The sequence below is a fragment of the Watersipora subatra genome, chromosome 3, assembly GCF_963576615.1.
Source record: "Watersipora subatra chromosome 3, tzWatSuba1.1, whole genome shotgun sequence".
Taxonomy (NCBI): domain Eukaryota; kingdom Metazoa; phylum Bryozoa; class Gymnolaemata; order Cheilostomatida; family Watersiporidae; genus Watersipora; species Watersipora subatra.
In genome coordinates this window covers 48,182,077-48,205,350 of record NC_088710.1, presented here as the reverse complement: position 1 = coordinate 48,205,350, position 23,274 = coordinate 48,182,077, and the positions used below count along the sequence as shown (strand labels likewise).

The 23,274-nt window shown below is 36.3% G+C and overlaps 1 protein-coding gene across 4 annotated transcripts in view; it reads left to right on the top strand.

Annotated features, from left to right (window-relative positions):
- Window positions 1-23,274, top strand: part of LOC137389517 (protein O-linked-mannose beta-1,2-N-acetylglucosaminyltransferase 1-like) — a 47,783-nt gene that overhangs the window by 22,755 nt on the left and 1,754 nt on the right. For all 4 annotated transcript variants that reach the window (XM_068075546.1, XM_068075545.1, XM_068075544.1 and 1 more), the window contains 13 exons: window positions 3,111-3,237; window positions 5,234-5,303; window positions 5,602-5,752; window positions 6,562-6,668; window positions 14,278-14,362; window positions 14,456-14,646; window positions 15,159-15,310; window positions 16,538-16,742; window positions 17,122-17,298; window positions 18,228-18,360; window positions 21,002-21,157; window positions 21,288-21,461; window positions 21,739-21,870. In XM_068075546.1, the coding sequence (XP_067931647.1) occupies window positions 3,111-3,237; window positions 5,234-5,303; window positions 5,602-5,752; window positions 6,562-6,668; window positions 14,278-14,362; window positions 14,456-14,646; window positions 15,159-15,310; window positions 16,538-16,742; window positions 17,122-17,298; window positions 18,228-18,360; window positions 21,002-21,157; window positions 21,288-21,461; window positions 21,739-21,870 (1,860 nt within the window). The remainder of the gene's footprint in view (window positions 1-3,110; window positions 3,238-5,233; window positions 5,304-5,601; window positions 5,753-6,561; window positions 6,669-14,277; window positions 14,363-14,455; window positions 14,647-15,158; window positions 15,311-16,537; window positions 16,743-17,121; window positions 17,299-18,227; window positions 18,361-21,001; window positions 21,158-21,287; window positions 21,462-21,738; window positions 21,871-23,274) is intronic.

Here is a 23,274-nt window from a genome sequence, read left to right as displayed (position 1 = left end):
GCTACACTGCTATACACTGGAATAATTGTGGTCATCCTCGTTTCATCGGTAACAATGCGCATGCTCAAAGTTCTTTGGAAAGTACTATTGGTATCACAAGAGCGTTTGAAAATCATGATTGTGTGAGAGATCATTATGTGATATGTAAAGATTATTAAGCTGGCTTCAGACACTGTTCTTATTATAGTAAAGATTTAGATTAGCATTACGTTACTAGCATAAGTTACTCAACTTCATTGGGTAATTATTTTTTACACGTGCAACTCCGGACATTCAGCTGGTATATATACTTTTCATTATCCTTCGAAAGACTAATTTCTTAAAGAATAATTAAAAAAGCACTCCATACGCAGCAAGTGCAGTTATGTATACTCAATACAATGCAGTGTGAATTATAGTGTAATATAAAATATAAAGAGCCCTTAGCTGTTAGTCAATCATTATAAATTTGTTTCAAGCGGATATAGATTCGCTTCAGATGATAACTTCACAAAGAGATAATCAAAATGGCTACCAGTGAGTGTGAGAATAACTCATCAAACACATCTCATTGGCCAATGGGTAATCACCATCAACCAATGAGAACTGCCTTAGGGGTTCCTTAGTGTGTTGCCCATCCAATGCACTCTAAAAACTGAACTGTGAATGGCTCACCCCGTGTTTAGAAGCAAAGCAATGGACACTATAGCTCTTATGATTATAAGGTGCTTTTATCAACATCCGCTTCCTTATTTCACATTCGCCAAAACGTCTCAAAGATGGGATGTTTGGTATCCAAATAAATAGCAAAACTAAGAATGCTGCTTCATTGTAAGGCAAACACAACACGACATGTCAATACTCAAAACGTCAAAACCCGCAATACACCATGGGAATAACTGCCACACATGGTTTATTTAAAATATGAATGTGGTTTGAACCTCATAAAATTTTTCTGATTAGCAGCTCAACGACTTGCAGCATTCTGTTTTAGAGCATTCCGAATGATAATAATAAATTATTTTCTTTTTTTTATCTGAGCCTTTCTCTTTATCAAAGTTTTCAACCAATCGCTGCATTTCAACTCTTCGATGATTGGTTTAGTATAGTGTTTTTCAGTGCTTGGAATTACCCAAAAATATAAACATTTGATCTGTTGAAGAATTATTCTTATGATGTTTACTGTTTGATTGTTTATAGAATTGAAAGGTAATCTGAAGACTTTAGCTGTCATAAGCAATATTTGTGTGCATGCCATAAGTCGTGGCCAGTCATACCAATTTGATATAATAAACAATGAATTTCAAAAAATTGTAAATCAAAACAAATTCATAAAAATAGATCACGGCTAAACATTTAAATATAAATAGCCTAAAAAAAGGAGTAATCAGGATTGTGAATTGATAGCGATAAGCAACTTCGACAATGGATTAATTTGTAAACATGTTTTAGTTTTTGGGTGACAATCTACTACAAGTTATGAAATGCTGGTATAATTATTTGTTCATGTAAATAATGATTCGTGTTAAAGAGGTCTTCAGTGTCCGCGGCACGCAAACTAACTGACTAGAATCATTGTGGTGAGATGTTAACAATCACTCATGCTATCTCATAGAGGTATCTCATAGAGGTATAACCTCCGAACCACCGAGGTTCCTCGGCTCCTTGGTTCCTCGGCTGCTCTAATACTGAGGTATCGAAAAGTTCAGGAATACTAATATTTAAGGTCATTCTTATCCAACTAAATCTGAGATGGTTTGGGTCTGTTGAGAGGGTAGATGGCGATTGCTTTCTTCAAGAGCTATTGCTTCTCCAGTTGGAGAAGCGGTACAATCAGGAGAGGCCTAGGTTGAGAATTACGGACATCCTGAAAAAAAATATAAAGAATGTTTGTCTGAATGGTATTGACTTGCACAGGATGGAAAGAAATGGGGCTAGTTGGAGATGCTGGATTAGACCAAAGGAAACGCAGTCATTATCACACTAATAACTGATAAAATCTTTACTATAATAAGTTCCATACACATCCGTCTATCCGAAGCCGTGCTAAGAGCATTAGGAAAAAAGGTTGCAATATATGGAGATCAAACCCAGATATTCAATTTCCCAGCCAGGCGCTACTATTTGTACCACTTCACTACCTTCTCACATCTAGGAATAATCGTGCAAGTAGTTATTACACATAATGGCACACGGGACTGCAAGCGTACTAGTCATGATGATAATGATGATGATTATAATAAAAATGATAATAATGGCGGCGAAAGATATCTTGGATACAATAGCAATCCTATGAAAGGTTTGATCAAAGGAGTAGCGACTCTTTTGAAGGTTGTCTATGAAGGAGTAACAGTTATTGTTTAGCGATGTCTCTGAAGCGTGGTAACACAGAGAATGACGGATTTGCACGAAAGTGTTTAGTTTTCATTCACCTTGTGTTCCTGCATGGCTTGTGGCCATGATTTTTTTATGAAGCTCTAGTTTGGCGTGTAAGATATGGAGATGTCGCACTTCTGTTACTACGCATTGTCCGTATATAAATATAATATTGTATTGAGACATCATCTGTTTGACATATAATTACTTTCTAAATGCTTTATAACATTATAGCCATAAAAAGCTCTCACACCAATATTGAGTAACATACTTTTATGGCACAAAAGACGGCAAACCCTTTTGTATCAAAATTTTTGGTGTCAAATTGACCTCCGACCTTTCACAAGCTATTTAGATTCACCACAAATGGTGTGACAACTTTTAAATCACAAACTTTTTAATAACGACTGAACTTGTTGATCCAACTTTTGACAGATAAATTTGATTAACTTTTTGCCTGCTCTTGACATGTGTTTGATATTGACTGTGCGTGTTCGTGCGTGCGTGTTCATGCGTGCGGGTCTTTTCTCTATTAATACCGTTACAAACTGTTCACATAAAAATGCTTTGTTCAAAATACTAGTAGGTTTCCTCTAGAGTAGGTTTCCTCTAGAGTAGGTTTCATCTAGAGTAGGTTTCCTCTAGAGTAGGTTTCCTCTAGAGTAGGTTTCATCTAGGGTAGGTTTCCTCTAGACTATTTATACTCTAGATATATGACCTACATATATGCTGGTATTTATGGTCTTGCCTTGTAGTCTATGCAAGTCTGTGAGAACTCTGCTCAACCAGTATGGCAGTTCCATCATCAAGGATCTAAAGTTTCGAGAGAACTATGTTCTCGTTGGGGAGAAAGGTCTTCCTGGTAATTTCGGGTTTGAGAAGGTGAGCGAACTACCTCTTTTGAATTTCTGTTTTTTCTTGGAAAATGATTCATTGTTTAGCATTTTGCTTTGTTGTCTTTACGGGGTTTTCAGCAATCACAGGGGCATCTTCTAGTAATGCTTTCGCCGAATAGAATAATCAAACCCTCTTGTCAAAACTCTCATGTGGCTTCTAGCTAAGCACCAACCCTAGTTGGCTAAGCGCTGCCTTCGGACTCGTGTTGATATTTACACTAGTTCTCTCCCCATCATGTCTGTTTGTAGTCTTGCATCTTAGGGTGCTTTCGGGTTCCCTACTCGTAAGGTGCATACAATTCCTATTCCAATTATTTATCCCTCATTATTTTAGGAAAATTGCGGTAGTTTTTGTATTGTTTTGGGTATATACTATACTATATGCAATAGCCTAGTTGGCTACAACCCATCGACAGTGGATAAGCACATGCGTGTTGATGCCTCATTAATAGCAATTGTCTGAGATCTCTAAATGTTTTAAGGTTTTTCTGCTACAGCGATCAATTGCCTGCTTGATAACAAGCGTGTTTGGTGTATGCTGATAATGTTTTATCGGATTCGGCCATCGATATAGTAATTACCATGTCAGTCAGCTCTAAAAGTGACATGAAGAGGACAACCCCAAGTTTATAACTACACGTGAGACAAAATAAACTTTTATCACGTACCCCACTCCATGATAAATATTCTTTCTATATTTTATCATACGTACCTCTCTAAGATACGGGAAGGGAAGCCGAGACACCCTTTCTTTACTATCTGTTTATTGTCCTGCATCCAAATTAGCTTAGAACAATCCCGCTTACATGTCTGTTAATGTAACTAGGCAGTCCTTATTTGGCTTATTATCTCATCTTGTTTGGTTGTAGAAACTAAACTGTTTGCATGACTAGACACTCATTGCAATATTAAAAATGGTAGTTTGTGAGTTGAGCTATAGTTGAAGAAATTAAAACTGATGCACATTTTTCAAAATGAAGCATTTGTTAGAGTTGTCTTCTTATGGCTTGAAGGCTAAAGAGTATAAAAATTTTGCATAGAGCTAGTTGTCTAGGGTTGAAAAAACAATCTTTGAATTTTTGGCTTTTGTTTTTTTTCAAGTTTTTCTTCGTCTGTGGTTCATTATACCTGCACACTTTCTTACTAGAAATGAGAGTGTTTGTTTTATTGACCTTAGTGTTGTATTTTATCTGTGTGTCTAACCATGCCTGCTTATATTCAACCTGGTGTTATTAGGGGGTAAGATTGCATATATTTTATCTACTAACTGTTCTACTTGTGCCTTCTATCAGATATAGCTTTCCCTTCTTGTCTGGTGTATTTTCCTCTCGGGCACCTGGACAGGCCCACAGCACGAATTTATCAGTTTGTCACATTTTTCAGCTGTTTTTTATAGTTTGTTTCGACCTCATTTCATACCGCAAAGCATCATCATACATACTCCATCAGCTTTGCTTCAATTTTTTGTCTGGTTCAGTCCAGACATCACAGCAGCTGACTGTCAGTCCTGTTGTAGTGCTGCAAAGTGCTTGGCTTTGCTAGATTTCTAGTCTGATTCTAGCAGATGAGTATTTCTTAAAGGTTTTTTTGATAGATTTATTTTGAAATCGACAATACAAATAGGTGGTTGCTGTTTGTTTGTAAACATTTGGCATACAGCATCTATGCACACAACATATATCTGACAATTCTGGGCAATATGCTTGCTTTTTATGATGCATAGTGTTGACTTGACCTCTTTTCATATGAATTACACTGATGCCAAATCTACAGTGGATACTCAAAATGTTTTCGATGACCTTTCGTAGTCCAGTTAGTTGAGACTGTGCCCACGGTGTGACAAACCTGGGTTCGGTTCTCAGGTGCTGCCTCTGCTGCTCATATATAGTATATTGCTGACTGTATCAAAGGATCTCTAGGCATGTAGTCTTCCCATCTATGTACGCAACAAGCATATCATGATCACTGTTTGCATTTTATAGAGGGAGCCTCTGAATAACAAAGAGTGGCCTATAGGCCCAGTGAATGTCAGTGGCTGCGCGTCTCACCCCAGTAAGTGTCTCATCTAAGGACTTGTCATGTTGCAACGCTGGTGGGACAGATTTTATAGATTTGAGTTTGCGCAGTTTCTCTGCAATATGAAGCCTCAGGTTTCTTTGTGTACTTTGTGAGTCGGGAGTATATGTTGACAGAACGCATGCGATGCTCACAGGTTGGTTTTGATTTTCGGCCGTTAGATGAATGTCATTCCATTAAAAGTGTAATCCATAGAGTTATGCAGAGAGGATTGAGTAAATAAATGAACAGGGCAGGTGTTGAATTATATCTCTAATGTTAAATTCTTTTGCAGTTTCACCCAAGTATGTTGACGTGGACATCATAAAGGGCTATCATCTGGAGAATTGTGGGGTACAAAAATGTGGCTATGATGAGATTGAGATCCACATTGCCACTATGGGCAGTGGTTTGAGGGTGCCCAAACTTTGCATAGGCAGCACATAGTATGTTTCTAAGGCTATTATCGATACCATGGAGCTATAGGCTTGCGAGAGCTAATGATGTGTTTTATCTGTAAATTGTCGCGGGTTCACGTTGTCAGTTAGGTTAATATATATACCCTCTGCAATGCCTTTATGCCTATTTCATAATACCTGTTTTATTTTGACTCTATCCTACCCTTGAAGTACTCAATCGAAACTGTTTGAGCCAATTTCCTGCTCAGCAGCTCGCAATCACAAACATATTCAATGTAATGTACAGACAGACATACAGCTAAGTGATGTTTCTTTAGCTAGTCCTACTTTCACCGGCTGTTCTTCACAGCACATTGTCTTGCCTTTCAATTGCTGAAACCTTTTTCCTATATTTCATCCAATTCTTTTAAAAAACTGATTAAAGTTGTTTGCAATTTCCAAGTGTTACTCTCGGTGATCGGAATGATGGTGAACAGCTATGAGTTGAACAGCTATAATATACAAAATCATAGCTGTATGTGTCTGTAGCTCGTAGCATTACAGGCATAGTCTGGTAACAGCCTGTGCAATCAACAAGATGGGCATATCTTGCTTTTTGTCGCTCATAGCACGATATCTGCGATGAGATTAACAAGTAGTATTTGCTAACAGCTGGAACATATTCTATACACTATGAAAGTAAAGTGCGAGTATAATGAGTCTATGTGTAGCTACTGTTGGAATTGTGTATAGCGTTATGTGTGATATTACTATTGTTGTAGCAGCTGTGCTGAACACTGCTAGTTTGTAGATAGAAGTTACAAAGTCATTCAAATGTTGCTTGCTGATGTTTATAGCATTTTCTATCCCGGATACAAGGGTTCTCGTGGGTTCAATGTGGTTGAGTTGGATCCGATCAGCAAGACCATAGTAAATACAGCCGAGTATGACACATACCAAGTTGGTAAGTAATCACATACCGATGGCACAGCCTTAGGTGCTGCCTGACAGCGCTGAGCTTTTCAACTTGGACGATCTGTCCAAAATATTGTCACCTTTTGAACTTCTTATGTAAAATCGGGCCTTTGCGCCTCTGTGACCCAGTTTTGGTCTGTTTTATAGCCATTTTATTACTGCCTCTATTCCAGGCTCTTCTAACTCTAACATATACCTGATAACTGTTTACATGGCTGAGTCAGTGAAAAGGGTCTATTTACTAACATTTGTAAAAACCGCATTTATTTTTATCGAAAGGCAATTATCTATTGCTATCCTTAATTGGTACTACTGCTCATCCATTGTCTTTCAAATACCTTTTAGTTAACTTTTTTGCTACCAATTAATTTTTTTATTGTACCTAATATTTTATTTGTTTTTGTAAACTTAATACTTGATAAGAGTACATGTATACTGTTATAACTTTTGAACTATCGAAAATTATTTGATACCAAATTACTCAGCACAAAACTTTACATCAGCTGATGCCATAAAAAAGGTTACTAATGCGTTGCAGAATGAGCTTGGACACATTTGGCCCTTTTCGCAAATACAGTTAGTATGTCCGAGTCAGACAAGTTATCAATATTATTATAGCTTACAGCGTTATTGTTGCTGCTAAAAATAAAATATTCATGCTCAGTAGTATTATTGTTCAATAGATGATTATCAGAATTCCATGGATTTGCCGTTAGTAAAACCTCCGTTAGCAGTGGTGTTTCTGACACAGCTGGTCATTGCGGAAAAAAAATCGTAATAAAAAAGTTTGCAAAACAAAACCCAGGCTTGGCTATAAATGTATTCGCTATTGGCTCAAGCATGCAGATGATTGTTTCCTTTTGTTCAAGTACAGACACGATTGGCTCATTGATTAAGCTACTCTAGGACACTTATGTATTCGCCTCATCTAACTTTCGCGTTTTCGCGGAGTCATCCTCTCGCGAAAATTTTATGCGTGAAACTAAACTATCATAACGGACGAGCGAAAACATAAATTAAATAGGTTTGTTCATTGATAGTCCAAGAAACAAATGGCAGCAAGCGATCAAATTGCATTATCGACCTCGCCCACACCATTCTACCTGCGGTTCACAATTAAAAACTAGTCCCAAATTGAAATTTTTTTCTTATTGGTGAACCAGGCCCGTATTCCCTGGGGCAGCTGGCCGGTTGAGCCGCTCCAGCTTTTTAGGACCTTTGCACGGCTAAGTACAGTCAAACTCGGATAACTTGCCCTCAGATAAAATGTAACATTTCATCTCAAACACAAGGTTAAAGATGTTGTTGCGTCAAATTTGAGTTGATCTTAAAAGAAAGCATTTTTTTTTCTCTATCAGTTGATATGTTGTTTGTTGTGTTACGCGATCTCATTGCCAAGATATTTGAAGATTAAAATCGAAAAAGTCTGATCGCGGTAAAAACGCTCAGGCCACAAAAACATGCCCAGACTTGCCCAAAATGATGTCACGCGTTATACAACCTGTCTCTATCTCTCGTATTCACATCGGCAATTTGCGATAAAAGTCTAGTCTTACGCGGCTCTATTGGCATATATCTTATTTTGTATTTGCTCATGTTGGCTAGAATAAAATTTTAAATCCAGCTACAGATGTATTATTAAGAATGTTTCAAAGGCCTCAAAAACAAAAATTGAAAATTTGTTCTACTCACTTTCTCCAAATGTTGTGTAAACATTTGGGTACCGACTACCAATTCTACCGGTCTACGGTAATTTTGTCAAGCTAACTATGTAGAACGAGGTCTTTGTATCAGCACAGTTCCGCAGCTACCCATACTAACGATATACAGCCTCCCATAAGTTCCGCCCACATTATGTCCGTCGCCTATCCTTGGGGCGGGGCTGTATATCATTGCCTACACCGTCTACGTAATAGTTTCTTACTAATAGTATTCTTACCGAATAATACCGAAGTGAAATAAGCAAGTCGCATATTTGAAAAGAATATAGATAGGGATAGAGTTTTAAGGATGAGAAGTCTGCTGCAAACTGGATTTGAACTCATATTCGCCAGTTCTGCGGACATCCATATACCATATCCAATTCACTACAATATTCTGCAAATCATGTTTTGCATTATCTTCAACAATATTATTTTATTATATAATTTTTACAAGCAAAAATATTTTCTTCTCAGCATAAAGCTTTTATTAAAAATATTTATCAAGTCGTGGCCACTCACATAGTATTAGCTGATACAATAAGACAAATTCATCTACTGCAACAAGCTCAAACAAAACATCATGGTTTATGCAGCACACATTCAAGTCTCTCTTTCCCCTTTATGGCAGTTTCCACACTGACAAAGCTGCTTCGGCTGGTGGGACGACATAAATATCCTGAAATCAGTAAAACAAATGCAATAAATATATGTCATTCATAGATATGTCACTTCCAAATTGGGAGTTAAATAGATTGCGAGTGTAAATTTAAAAATGAATAAACGTTTAACAAAGGCACAAGTACGCCAAGCTAGCGATTCAGAGCTTTGGTTCTGGAAATTAAAGATTTGCATTGATCAATCGATTTTCTTCGCTTTCTACAAGTGAAAATTGAACATCTAATGTCAAATCATAAATCTAATTTACTAGATAAAGCTGCCACAGAAAGTTTGAAGCGAATGTAGCTAGGTGAACCAATAAAAAAATATAAAACGATGATTAGTGATAGCAAAAGTTATAATTTTATTAATTAGTACATGTATTAATGAGTACTGAAATATTACCTTTAGTATATTCATCAATCTAAGCCATTGTATAGCTAGATGCTAAAGATTAAAAAGAAGCCGTCAAAAACTTACTGTACATACGTATCTCGCACGTGCAGGAAATTACATTTTATCCTCAAACAGGGAAATATAATCTGAATGTAAACTCAACAGGAAACTATAGGAGACTCGAAGTAAAAGATAAATTTACCTCTATTCTCCGAGCTTCCTCCGTAGAACTTCTAACTACCTGATGCCAAGAAAACTCAGAGTCATCTTCGCAGTAACTTTACAGCAATTTTACAATAACATTATTACATGTAGGTATGTTGTTCGTCAATAAAACGTGTCGATCGAGTAATTCATTAAAGTAACGATGTTAATTTAGTAAATATCGATGTCCATGCGATTTAATAATAGAGTAAAATCCCTAAATTTGAGATCACAGACAACACGTTTTACGAGTGATAACATTTATTACGGCCTATATAAAAATTTCGCGCTGATGATTGGCTAAGGGAGCGACCTCATATTTATCGCTCGTGGTTTCTTTTCAGATATATTGCTTGTGAAGTCACGAAAGAAGCACCCGCTGGAACGTGAGCTTTTTAAAAGAGGGTCTCATTCAAACGCATATATCTCTGGACAGGGTTGGTCTACAAAGACAAAAATGGCATTAAATTGTAGCTGATGTTTTAGCCTTTTATGGGTCTTAATTTCATTAAATCGAGTTTTTTGACGCAACCACATCTTTAACTCAAACGAATTTGTTTGGTCTGTTCCAACGCAATGATAAATTGCTTCAGATAACTCGACCTCAACATAATTTATTCGAAAAGTTGTTTGTCCAACGGCTATGGAGACGGTTTTTGTTGCTGTAGAACAGGGGTGTCAAACTCATTTTCACCGAGGGCCACATCAGCGTAATGGCTGTCCTCAAAGGGCCAGATGTAACTTATAATTGTAATGAAATGTAATCGAATAATATAAAATAACTTAAACTAGCCTTTGATATTAAATAACTCTGACTTTATTACTTAAAGTTGCAAACAGAACAGTTGCACAGCAAAACATGCAGAACACTTGTTTTCGAAAAAAAATCAGAAAAGTTACACAATACCCATCAACATGGGCATACTTTCAGTAAAATCAAAAATTGTGAGCTGCTAAGAACATGAATTTGTTGGCATACACACATTAAATCTGCAAACACTAAATAATTGCAACCGCAGCAACACAAAATCAATATGTAAGCAGCAAAAAATCAAAAAATTATTTGCTATTTGCTGAAACAAAGTTAGACTTGCACCATAGAAATTACAAAATATACAGTGTTTGACTAAAATTAGTAATTTATTACATACAATACAAAGTTATGAATATTATTTATACATGTACAGTTAGTCATGAACATGAAAATCACGAAACTATAATTTCGAATTTTTCCTCGCGAGTATTATCTTCATAGCATAGCAAATCTACATCCCAGTATACCTCAAATAAACTGTCATTAACATGTTTCAAACAATAAAATTATGTTCAGTAACTCTGTTCTTGACTTTTCAGACTTCAGGAGCCGCTCTAAGAATGAATATGATCCTATCGAGATTGAATGATAACTTTTGTCTGACTACGGTTGACAGCCTAAAAAGTGCATTTTTATTCGAGTGTAACGATGCAAATTGACAAAATTAAAAGTTAGTAACAACTTTGATTTATGCAGTCTTTCACTGTCTTACCCCTTCTGAATCTGCATATTTACTTCTGGAGTTGAAAAAAATTGATCGCGAACAATAAATTTTAAAGCGACAGCGATGATTTTCGTTTCAGTGGATGTCGCAATGGGCGCAGTAATTTAGTTATATATTTTGCCAGAGAGATCATTGAGGTATATATGTACGTTTGTTTGATTGGCCAGAAAGATTTTTTCTGACTAATCAAAACTATTCCTATGTAATTTAAAAATAACAACACAAGGAATAGACAAATTTTAGAGACAAGATAACTCACGTTGGTGTGCCTAGCAACGTTATAAATACGGGAGAATGAGTCTCGGGCGAATGAGTAATGAAGCCCTCGCGGGCCACATAAAATGAGGTGGCGGGCCACAAGTGGCCCGCGGGCCATGTGTTTGACACCTGTGCTGTAGAATATCACTTTATTCGAAGCCATAGAGACAAACATCAACTTTTAGTAGTTCTTAGGCGTCATTATTATCATCATCAGTGGCAAAAGTTAATGACCTTTATAAAGGTTTGCAAAATATCAAGTTTTACCAAACATCCGCTTGGCCATGTCCCATTGAAAGTGTTGAAACTTCCGTATGAACTTAAACTAAAATCGGCAAAATTGATCTTTGTTAAAACGCTCAAAGGAAAAAGATGTCTTTTTTCTGAGCGTTTTAACTGCGGTCAAGTTTTGCCTATTTTAATTTTAAAACGTCTCGTCAGTCACATCACCTAAAACAAAACAAATCTCAAAAAATTGAAAAATGTTGATACTTTCCGATAAAAATTTTTAAAACTTCACACGAGAGGCCGGGCTGAGGCCCTACATAAGAAAAACCTGTTGGGGGCTTACACCGCCCCCTCAACACCCTCAGGTGTTCATAACTAGTCGCCTAACATTAGCCGCCCCAACTTGCAACTAGTGAATACAGGCCTGCGGTGAACTGAACATGAGGAATCTAATTATGTTTGTTCCACTGCATTTATTTTCACATCACTATATTTTCGCACTCATCAGAGCTGCGAAATTAAGTTGCAGTGAAATTTTACTCTGTATGTTACTCGCGAAACTAAAAACTAGCGAAATATAAGTGTCCTAGGGTACTTACTAATCAGAAGCGTTAGGCACAGAGCCTACTAACGCCGCCCGTGGCTCTTGGTACGCAATGAGTTTAACACAAATTTCTTTGTTATTCCAATGATATAGACATGAATGTTCACATGCATATGTGAACTAATATGATAGTTTATTATGGAATGATATCAATGGACCTTAATCTGAGATATTTCAGCGACAAATTTGATAAAGTCGTTAAATGCACCTTTACGCTATTGCAGCTCTGTCTATTTTAACAGAAATCAGTAAAAAAACATGTTCAACTTTTGTTGTGCTAAGTTTTATATTTTTTTTATTATATTAATTAATTACAGTTAATTTAGCCTGTTTCCAGTTTGTTTTAGCCTGTTTCCAGTTTGTTTTAGCCCGTTTCCAGTTTGTTTTAGCCTGTTTCCAGTTTGTTTTAGCCTGTTTCCAGTTTGTTTTAGCATGTTTCGAGTTTGTTTTAGCATGTTTCCAGTTTGTTTTAGCATGTTTCGAGTTTGTTTTAGCATGTTTCGAGTTTGTTTTAGCCTGTTTCCAGTTTGTTTTACACTGTTTCCAGTTTGTTTTACACTGTTTCTCTCTTTAACAGATGCAATGATTTTAAAACTAATCGAGTTTTAAAGCTCAGTTAAACTGTTTAATGCACTGTGAATGTTCTATTTATTGTAATTATATGTATTATATTAATTATATATGAATGTTTTATTTATTGTAATTTTTTTATGTACTGTACTGTAAATATTCTATATACTGTACGGTAAATGATCTATGCTCTGTACTCTAAACGTTCTATGCAACAAACTCTCAGTTTTTTGTTTTGTAGTTAATTCGTATTTTTCATGATTTAAATTTAAGTGATAGCATACGAAATAGTGTATAGTTTTGTTTGTTATTATAGAATCTCTCTTTGATCAAAGCCTTATTGGCTGGCTTGTTGAACTCATTCTGAAAAGATTTTAAGTTTTGACATATACATATAATTGCTGATGTTAATGCTGTTTTTTTCTCCAACACACAGTCAATGTCCGAACTTAGTGTCAGTCACACCGCGTGAGGACAGTATGTTACCTGACTTTAAATGACTTTTAAATTTAATATCTGTAATATTAAATATATATAATATATATATATAAATTATATTTAAAAGCTATTCCCAAATAAAGATCAGTGTTTTTGTAACTACTTTATGGAACTGTTTATTGTTCAAACTTGTTCAAACTTGTTCAAACTTGTTCAAACTTGTTCAAACTTAATCTTATAATGACATCTTTGTAAAGTTATGTATTCTTTCTTAACTCTTTCGCTACCGCAAGCCAATATATAGGCTTTCGCGGTAATATAAGTACTGACTGTAAGCCGATGTATCGGCTTATCTATAGGGTTTCACTTTTCTTTTCATCACAAAGCCCAAACATTAGCTAGACCAATCAAATTTTTTCTCCAACGAAACAACCTTGTTGCCAATCACCTGCAACCAACAGAATATTTTTTGGCTCAACAATTCCATTTGTAATTATTTTTCAAAATTTGGAAACCAGATCGTTATCATCATGGCAATAAGAAACGTACAGCGTTCGTTTAACTCAAAGGAAGCGGTCAGAAAGTTTGTGAGAGTGAGATTCACTAAACAGTTTTATACCTATCTTGTAGAAAATTTTGTTCTGAATAAGATGCATTTTACAGTAAAACAATATCTGTTTTGATTCTCAAGATATTGCTTAAATACTAGCGGTATATCGGTTTTCTCAAAAGTCCGTTTGAATTAATTTGGGCAGAATAATCGTTCAGATAGAATTTAATGCGAAAGAGTTAAAAGAAAGAGTTAGTGGTTTACAGTTATACTGATGCACCCACAGCACCAAGGTTTGGTCTCACCTTCAACTCGCTGTTTCTCAACACTCATTGTCTTACTTCCCTATTAGTTGTTGCTAAAGAATGCTGCCTTTTGAGCACTAACCCGCTGACAATTCTTTCTCTACCTCTGTGTAACTTATGATGACCTATAATTTGATTGAATTTTAGAGAGCAGCCGCCTGGAGATATTCTTGGAAAATGTGCAAGATAAAAACTTCCTTATTGTGATAGTCGCTGACGACGGCAGCACCAGGTAGTTTACGTTCATCATCTCTGATTTAGATTGTTGTCTTAGTCGTGCAGAGATAATAACTTAAACTAAGAATGGCCTCTATTCTAATCCTAGTCTCAAAAAACATGCCCGAGAGTTGCTGAAGACGTTTGGCTTCAATGGTGATGTCATCACTATGAGAACCGCCCTTTATTTCGTTGGCCGAAGAGGGATGAAGACAACTCCTATACAGCGAGTGAGCCAACCAGATGATCCCAAGACGTGGCCCCCTGCAATCAATGAGCGATTCTGCCTGCCCACGGAATGTGAGCTTTAATTTTCATTAGTTCTATTGCATAGATATCGTATTTAATCTTCATGATTTAAACATCTTGGTGAAGTTGCTATAGCCTCATTGCAAATAGCCTCAGCTACAATAACATTTATATATTTAGTACTAGGTGAATGCCCGGCGTTGCACAGGTAATACAATAATTACCCATAAATTTGAGTAATTTGAGCTACTCTAAATCTTTACCATAATAATAGCCGTATCTGAAGTGCCCTGAATAACCGCATCTGAATAATTCAATCATGTAGCCAGTTGGACACGTAGTTTAGTGGATAGAATAGAATGTCTCATCCGAAGCTTCAGAGTTCAAATCCAGTGCGAAGCTGATTTTTCAACTCTTAAACTTCATCGCTATACCTGGTCATTCGGATGTCAAATGACAAACACAGATTTATATACAGAGATAGTGTACTGTGCATGTATTCCAGACTGTACTTTGAGTATCTACGATTGGAGTTGTCGTACTTGCAAGATGTTCCATTTTAGTGACGGAAGCCACTGAACAGCAAATGAGCAACAAAGCCAGGACTGATTTCTGTGCCAAGCACGACAGTTTTGCTGACTTCTGCTTTGTTCATCATAAGACTGAGCCTCTAATTGCTGCCTCTAAGCTTGATTCATACGAAGAGATCAAGGAGGTTGGTAGATGCTGCTGTTTGTTTAAATGCTTAAGGTTTGCTGCTGGCATCAGTGTAAATTCAAATCCAGCAATTGATTATTCCTAATACTCTAATGCGGTCTGACTGCCTGCTGTGTAGTTCAAATAAAATTATTGAATTTTTTGTCGTATAGTTGCAATAAATGCTACTGAAATTTTTAGCAACTTATTTTTTCAAGTCTCCACTTTTGCAAAGTTGACATAATTCTCTATATACAGACAGTCCCCTACTTACGAACATACGAGTTACGAACGACGGTACATACGAACAGGTCTGAGCCAATGTCCGCCGCTAATACCGATGGTATTACCGACGTATTAGCGGCGGAAATAGGCACTACTCAGAAGCACCACCCAGCATCCACATTTCTCTGCCCAGTTCGTTGCAGTGCATAAGTGCGTGAACGTATCTCTAGTGGGCAAAGAACTTCTTTTATTTTACTGTACATATTTTAAAGGAATTTGCCAGCCTTTACTTGGCACGATCTAGACTAATAAATAAAGAGAAGAAAGCGTGTGTAGTTTCATTCAGCTTTTTATTAGCGAAGGAAATTTCACTAACCGAGGAGCCTACGGCTATCTGCTCTGCTCAACTAAGTGAGCGCACTCCTTTATACATGTATACAATAATATCAACCATTCCGGCTAACGGCAAACGGTAAGAACACCGGCTAAAAAGGTGAATAAATAGGACCGCTTGCACGTTGGTATGACAACGATATAAGTGACGATAAGTGATAGTGTTATGACGGGATATCAGATATAACAATAGCATAACGAGTGAAACAACGATATAATAAAAGGACAACACATACAAAAAATAAGACAACAACGATAAGTGATAGCATAACTATTAAAACAACAATATAATAAAAAGGACAAGACATACAATAAATAAGAAATGCAGTGTCATGGCCCGGCGTCCACCAAAGTATTATCTCCATTTTATTAAATATTTGTTTCAGTACAAACCAATACAGGTTACTTATACAAGCCTTAAACATACTTATATAAACCTTCAATATACTTGTATAGGCCTTAAACATAAATTATAATACAAAATATAGCACTGAAGCAACTTACGAACAAATTCACCGTACGAACAATCGTTCGGAACGTAACTCGTTCGTAGGTTGGGGGACCGTCTGTATAATCTGAATGTATGAAAGTTTGAACTGTCAGATAATAACTTGACAGTTCTATGCAGGTGTTTGAGGTGCCCATTCTTGTGCTGGGTGGTGTAAACAACATTGCTATGAGTCACACACTTCAGTCACTCATCAAGCAACCAGGTCTCAACAAGAAGATGGTCTTTGTTGCCTACAGTACCATGTTTGGGGACGACTACAAACCATTCATCGATCTCTTCGAGTTTAGGCACATCGAGATAAAGCCGATTAGTAAATATGTCCGTAAGTTTTAATTTGTCATCCGCTTTCGATCTTAAGAGTCATTTGATTGAAAGGACTCTCTAGCTTCTTTACGGATTAAATATTGTTAGCAGTTACATGTATGTTATGTTAAATATGTTAGCAGTTATTGTTAACACATATTACTATGTTTTAGTACGCTGCCGCAGTGGCAGCACCTCACCAATGTCGTAGTACTTTTATTATACTAGTTTTGATTGGCTAATTGCAACAAATGATTCAACATCGACATATGAAAAAGAGTGGCTTTGTAATAAAGGGCCTGTGGCCATGGAGTGGTACGAAAACTTGTGTCCAGACTCAACTGCTAGCCTGTGTTCTATATTTAAACTTCATGTTTTGCGATTGTTTGTTTCTGCAGAATTTCTGTCTCTGGCATTTGAAAAGTTTTGGGAGCTGAATCCAACAGCCACTCATTGCATCGTCATAGATGATGAGATAGTTGCAAAGACTGGCTTTCTCTGGTACATGGGCCACGCCCTCAAAGCAATGGCTAAGGATAGTTCAATTGGTGCCGCATCCGGGTGGAATCCACAAGGTTTGTTTCCAGATTTGTTTCGTAAACAATACTTGACATTATATGTATGAGCTAGTGGTACATTTCATGGTGACATACTGTTAAAGCATAACGGATATAGCCTGCGGCTCTGTTGTATGTGTAAACCTTGGGCCATGAGGAAGTTGTTCTTAACAGTAAAGCTTTAAGTCGTGGCTACAAACACTTATGAAATGCGTCGTTGACGTAGCAGCGTGTACCATCATGTCTAAGAACACGTGTTCGTCTACATTGGCAAAGAAGAAGAAGAAGGTATATCTCAGATCGGTTAAAAGTTGATTCCTGGTGAACATAATCTCTATGATATTTTATTAAATGGAAAAAGATATTCTCATTTGTAAAAAATATGTAAAGGTCATCAGTGTAAATTGGAATTGTTTATAAATCCTTTCAGTTCATTCTTTACCTGAAGTTTGGTACATTTCATGAACATAAATTATACTTGCATTTGTCTGATTTTACTGTGTGTAGCTGGTTTTATTTGAGGAAAATACTATGTCTACGATACTTCAACGGTGGTAATAAAAATTCAGTAAGGCTGTTAGAGCTTTCTCACGACAGAGGCCAATTCTCATTGGTTAATCTATCTGTCAGCGCAACACTTCATTCAACACAGTTATTTAGCTTCCATCGACCATACATTATGCCATTAAGTGGATTCAGACCTTTAGTTGCATACAATATCTTTTTTACCTGAGTGCATTTTTGTTAAATACCACCGAATCTCTTTATCGTATGTTGGTTTTATTTTTCCCTTTCCATAAGTTAAACATATCTGCCTAGTATAAGATTGAATACTTCTATAAATTGTAAAGCATAGGGAATTTATTATGTTATCTTGCAGTGCTTGGAAGATGTAGGAGCTGTCGTTTTGAAAGTAATTCCATTTGAATTTTTTCTTGTTTTCGCAGGCTTTGCAGGAATTGCATCAGATCCTTCAGCTGTCCATGTGCTCTCCCAATTTGCCGGCCAGGCTTTCCTCATACCAAAGACATTTTACATTGATGAGATCAAAGGCAAAGAGACGAAATGCTGCAATCAGAGGTAACGTGTTAGACATAGGCCAAGGACATTACGTCTAGTCATGCACTCTATTGGTGCCCAATCATTAGCGTGAAATACTTTACCACAATTAGTGATGTTCATTAGGTTTTGCACAATTTAAATTGTTCAACAATTTTAATGTCTTTAGAGAATAAAATGTCGCAATCAATGCTAATCTTTGGCAAAATATATTTAGTCGTAACAATTTGCGAAATGAAGGTGTTCTAAATTAATCGAACTTATCATCACTTACAAAAGCTTTCTAGTCAATATATGCTCATAACTTAAAAAGTGATATATATTGCAAAATTTATGCTCTCCATGAAATACTTAGAGTTTTAATGTGTATTTTAAGCTCTGAACACTCTCTCGTAACAGTTGGTAGCCCTGTCAAGGCTTCAATGAACTGCAATCTACTGCAACTCAGTCTAATCTATATATATATATAAATATATATATATACTAGAAATTCCACTGTCATACAGCCCATGACCAAAGTGATATTGGAAAAAAAGAAAGGGTACTGATGGTTGAGAAATGCAATATTAGCGGCCAAATGGCACTGCAGTGCAATAGGATAACTGCAATGGTAGCTGTAATGTACTGGGTGTGGGTGTTATTTATATTCAACAAATAGCAATAATGAAAGGAAAAGATTATATGTTTATATCTCTCCCCTGCAATAGGAGAAATGCAATATTGGCCAATATTAGAAGTAAAATGCACTGATATTATTAGAATAACCAATATATTATTAACATAGTAATAATATAAAACCAATGCACAATTTTGTTTACATTTCAAAACGTCATAGCTGACAATATCACGAAGTTGTGATATTTATATAGATTTTTAGAAATTCTGTACTACGTAGTCATTGTTCTGTAGTCATCCAAACTTATAATTAGTTATTGTAATAATCTCATAAGAACCGTTAGAAAAAATATCATCGTCATTTTCTTTACTTACACTGCGTTGGACGTCAGTTAGATTACCAAAGTACTCCAAATTGTCTCAAATTTCAGTGACTTTTAAATCGGCAAAAATGAAACGATTTCAGTACTCTTAACTTAATTACAGAAACCTTCGGCAATTCGGCAATGCTATAGACTGGTAAAACGTGCACGTTATTTTTTTCGTGAAATGCGCACGACTTAATCGTTCTATTCTCTGTCGCTCGGCGTTTTAATTTCCGGTCTTAACTTTGATGAAAGTGAGTCTTAGCAAGTTTTAATAACGATTTTCGGCCAAATAAATCTGTCTATTTATGTATAATCCGATCAGATGGGTTAGTTTTAGGAATTTGCGGTAACCTTTCAAAGGCTTGGTAACATATTTAAATAGGTTTATATGCGTTTTGTATCATTATTATACTTAAACGACTTTACTGAAAAATAGTTAAATTTGTTGATAGGATTTCGTTACAAGGGTTTGGTGATGGTCGTTAACGGATAATTTTTCGGGAGTTGTGTGCACATGTGCATTTATCATAAATCTCCCAAACCAATCGCTTCGCTCGTGTTTGGTCGTGGGATAATCAAGTGTTTGTCTGTCGTCAGTCGTATGTCCAGTTAATAGCGATTGGTTAAAATACAGTACGTGTGAATGCAGTTCAGTGCGCCATATGAGATTATGTTGTGTAACGATTATACGCACAATTATTCCGAAGCGTGGCAAAATGGCTGCATGTTTTAGTGGTAGTGCTCTTAGCTTCACATCCATGTATCCGAATGTACGACCTCGAGTCCTTTTAGGTCCGGTCTTTTTTCCTATCACTCTTCGCTAGCTTTGTACAGACACAGCTTTTATTATAGTAAAGGCAAGCTGAATGCAGGCGTTGTATGGGTAATAAAATAATTACACAATGAATTTGAGTAACTTATCTGGTGAGCCAGTACAAGCTAGCAAAATCTTTGCTATATAGTAAAAGCTGTGTCAGAAGCCAGATTAATAATCGTTACTAGTTAATAACCAATAGTATTTTATCAAGTGTGCTAAGCGTGCCCATTTTAACTGATGTAATAAATGTGTGCACTATTATTAATTGTTATGGCAAGTTGAACATGTAGTCTAACGGGTTGGCTCTCCTGTCTGCAGACCTGAAGGTTTCGAGTGCCAATCCTCTGCGAAATGGATTTTTCATTCCTAAAACTATCGCTATAACTGGACAGATGAACGACAGACAGACAAACACTGAGGTTTATATATATTTAAATTAAAACATTAGCTTGAGTTACTAGTTTAAGTTACTCAAGTTCATTGAGTAAAGAAATTTAGCCAATGGCAGCTACATTACCTGCCAGTGTTTATAAGCTGTTTTGAATGCTTTTGAATATTTGAATTATGTCTCGGCCAAACACACAGAAATAAACAAATACCTTCATTTAAAAGTTAAAATGGTAAACGCTGTATGTGTTGATAAAAATAAATTTTCTATGCAAAAAATGTTTTAATATCCGTGCAACGCCGGGCATTCATTAAGTTCAGTCATATATAATCTCAATCTGTAGCCAAAATTGTAAGCTTCCTTTTGAAATATAATTTCACGAACATTTACGTTAAAATATCTTAAAACCATGAAGAGCAGATTTTTTTTAGGCGAGCATAGGTTATTGATCATCACTGTATATGTGTCCTGCAGGTCCATCCAGCAATGGTTCCAGAGTGGCACCAGCCGACAGTACAAGTACATTGTGCCAGAGATTTCGCGTGCTGGCTACTTTAGCCCTACCGCTTACTCTGCCCAAACACAGCCGCTCTCCGACCTTGCTATGAGCATGCCCAGAACCGCTGCCAGGTATTGTAAAATAATTATTGTCGTTGTAATCGTCTTCTAATGATTTATTATATTGGTTTGAATGTTTGTAGTGCAGGAGACTGAGATCAAATCATATGGCTGGTCATGATTTTCATGGTGTGTTTTGCAGCTTAAACCTAACGAATGTTCCTTTGGTTATGGAGACAGTGTTCGACTTTGACACAATTGTCACAAACAACTTGAAGGATGCTTACTTCACGACTGAGCATGACATGAGCATTTGCAAGACGAGAAAAGAGCCAGGCGCTGCTAAACTTCTCACACCATTTCTACCCAGTGATAAGTGAGAGTTGTCTATCCTTTGACGCTTTATGCCAAGCTTTTGAGTAGTATTATATTACATATTTTATTAAAGATATTTTATAATATTGAATTGTTTATTTAAATTTGGCATTTGTTGGCTGGTTCTAGTAAAACGTAACGGTAATAAAAACAACATGATGGTGATATACGCAATTAGTAAAACTCTTTGATATTATCCATGTGTATAGGATTTGATTATATAGATAACTTTCAACGTGCCAGTTGGTAATTGCTTATTTTCCTATGTCTGTTTGCAGAAAGCACGTGGCTGTTGTATATAGTCAGAGCAAGGAAGATGACCACAGTGCACTAAAACCTCTATATTCCTGTTTTGGGCTCATGTATATGGATGGCTATAGTCCATTCGGCATGTACAATGGAGTGACCATGTATGTATAATTAATGCAATAATCCTTCGTTTTTTCGTGACGTCATTTTATCGTTGTCGGCCATCTTTATAGACAATTTTATCCTCAAAAACACGAAGCTTTTGGAATGATAATTTGAAAACGATGTTTGTGTTTGCAATTTTTTTATTATAGTATCAAAACAACATCTAAAAGTACTAGTAAATAAAAGAAAAACGATCGTTTTCTACAAATATGGCGGCTTTTTCGTGAACGAGCGCATGTGCAAACGACTTGATGACGTAAAAAAAAGATGGATTGTTGCAAAATTAGATCAACGGCTCACTTTGTCCTTGTCTTTATTTTGTCGACCACATTCAATGTTTGGGCATGATAGTTTGTCGCGTTGAAACGTCTTGTTGAATTATAAGGACATAGTTTCAGAATTTCCTAGCACATTCAATAGAGTTGTAACGTTCAATAGAGGTGTAACGTTCAATAGAGGTGTAACGTTCAATAGAAGTGTAACGTAACGTTCAATAGAGGTGTAACGTAACGTTCAATAGAGGTGTAACGTAACGTTCAATAGAGGTGTAACGTAACGTTCAATAGAGGTGTAACGAACGCATTGTGAATGAAACATGATGGCTAGAGTTACATTGGAATGGATTACCTTGAAGAACTGTTTGTCCTTGACATTCCTGTGTATTCATCTTAGTTTAAACCTTGTAAAAGATCTGTTTGTCTATTTCAACTTCATTCCTTGGCTTGATGCATTTTTGTTGTAAAACCAAATTACTGTAAATTATATAGCCAATTATGGAAAAAGGGTTAATGAAACCATTGAGCCATGTCAAATACACCTGAATTTTCTGTTATGTGGCTGGTGCAGCCTTGACACTTTATTATAAGGTAACACTGCAACCTGTTATTATAAGGTAACACTGCAACCTGTTATTATAAGGTAACACTGCAACCTGTTATTATAAGGTAACACTGCAACCCTCAAACTTGAGTATGTTTCTGGGAAGGATTAGGTATATATATAACCACTTTCCTTTCAATGCCTGAATGTAAATAATAACTATTGTAGTCTATGTACTCGCACTTTATTTGTCATGAGAGGTTATAAGGTTTTGCCTTCTCTTGCTCGAGAGGTACATGAGTTTATAGATAGCGTAGGTTCTATCAGTGTCATGACTATTATAAAAAATTCCTCACTGCGTATTGATAAGTAATCACTAATCACTTATGTCCAGATATAAAATGCATTACAGTTGCAGTAAATTTTTGCCTGGATATCTATTCTGTTGCATTAGCAGTACATTAGTAGCATAGTGCAGTATAATTACATTGCATTAATTGCATTGCATGCTTTTACTACTGCGCAGTACACAGTATTCATGCAGTATACTATGTATTATTTACTACTGCGTAGTACACAGT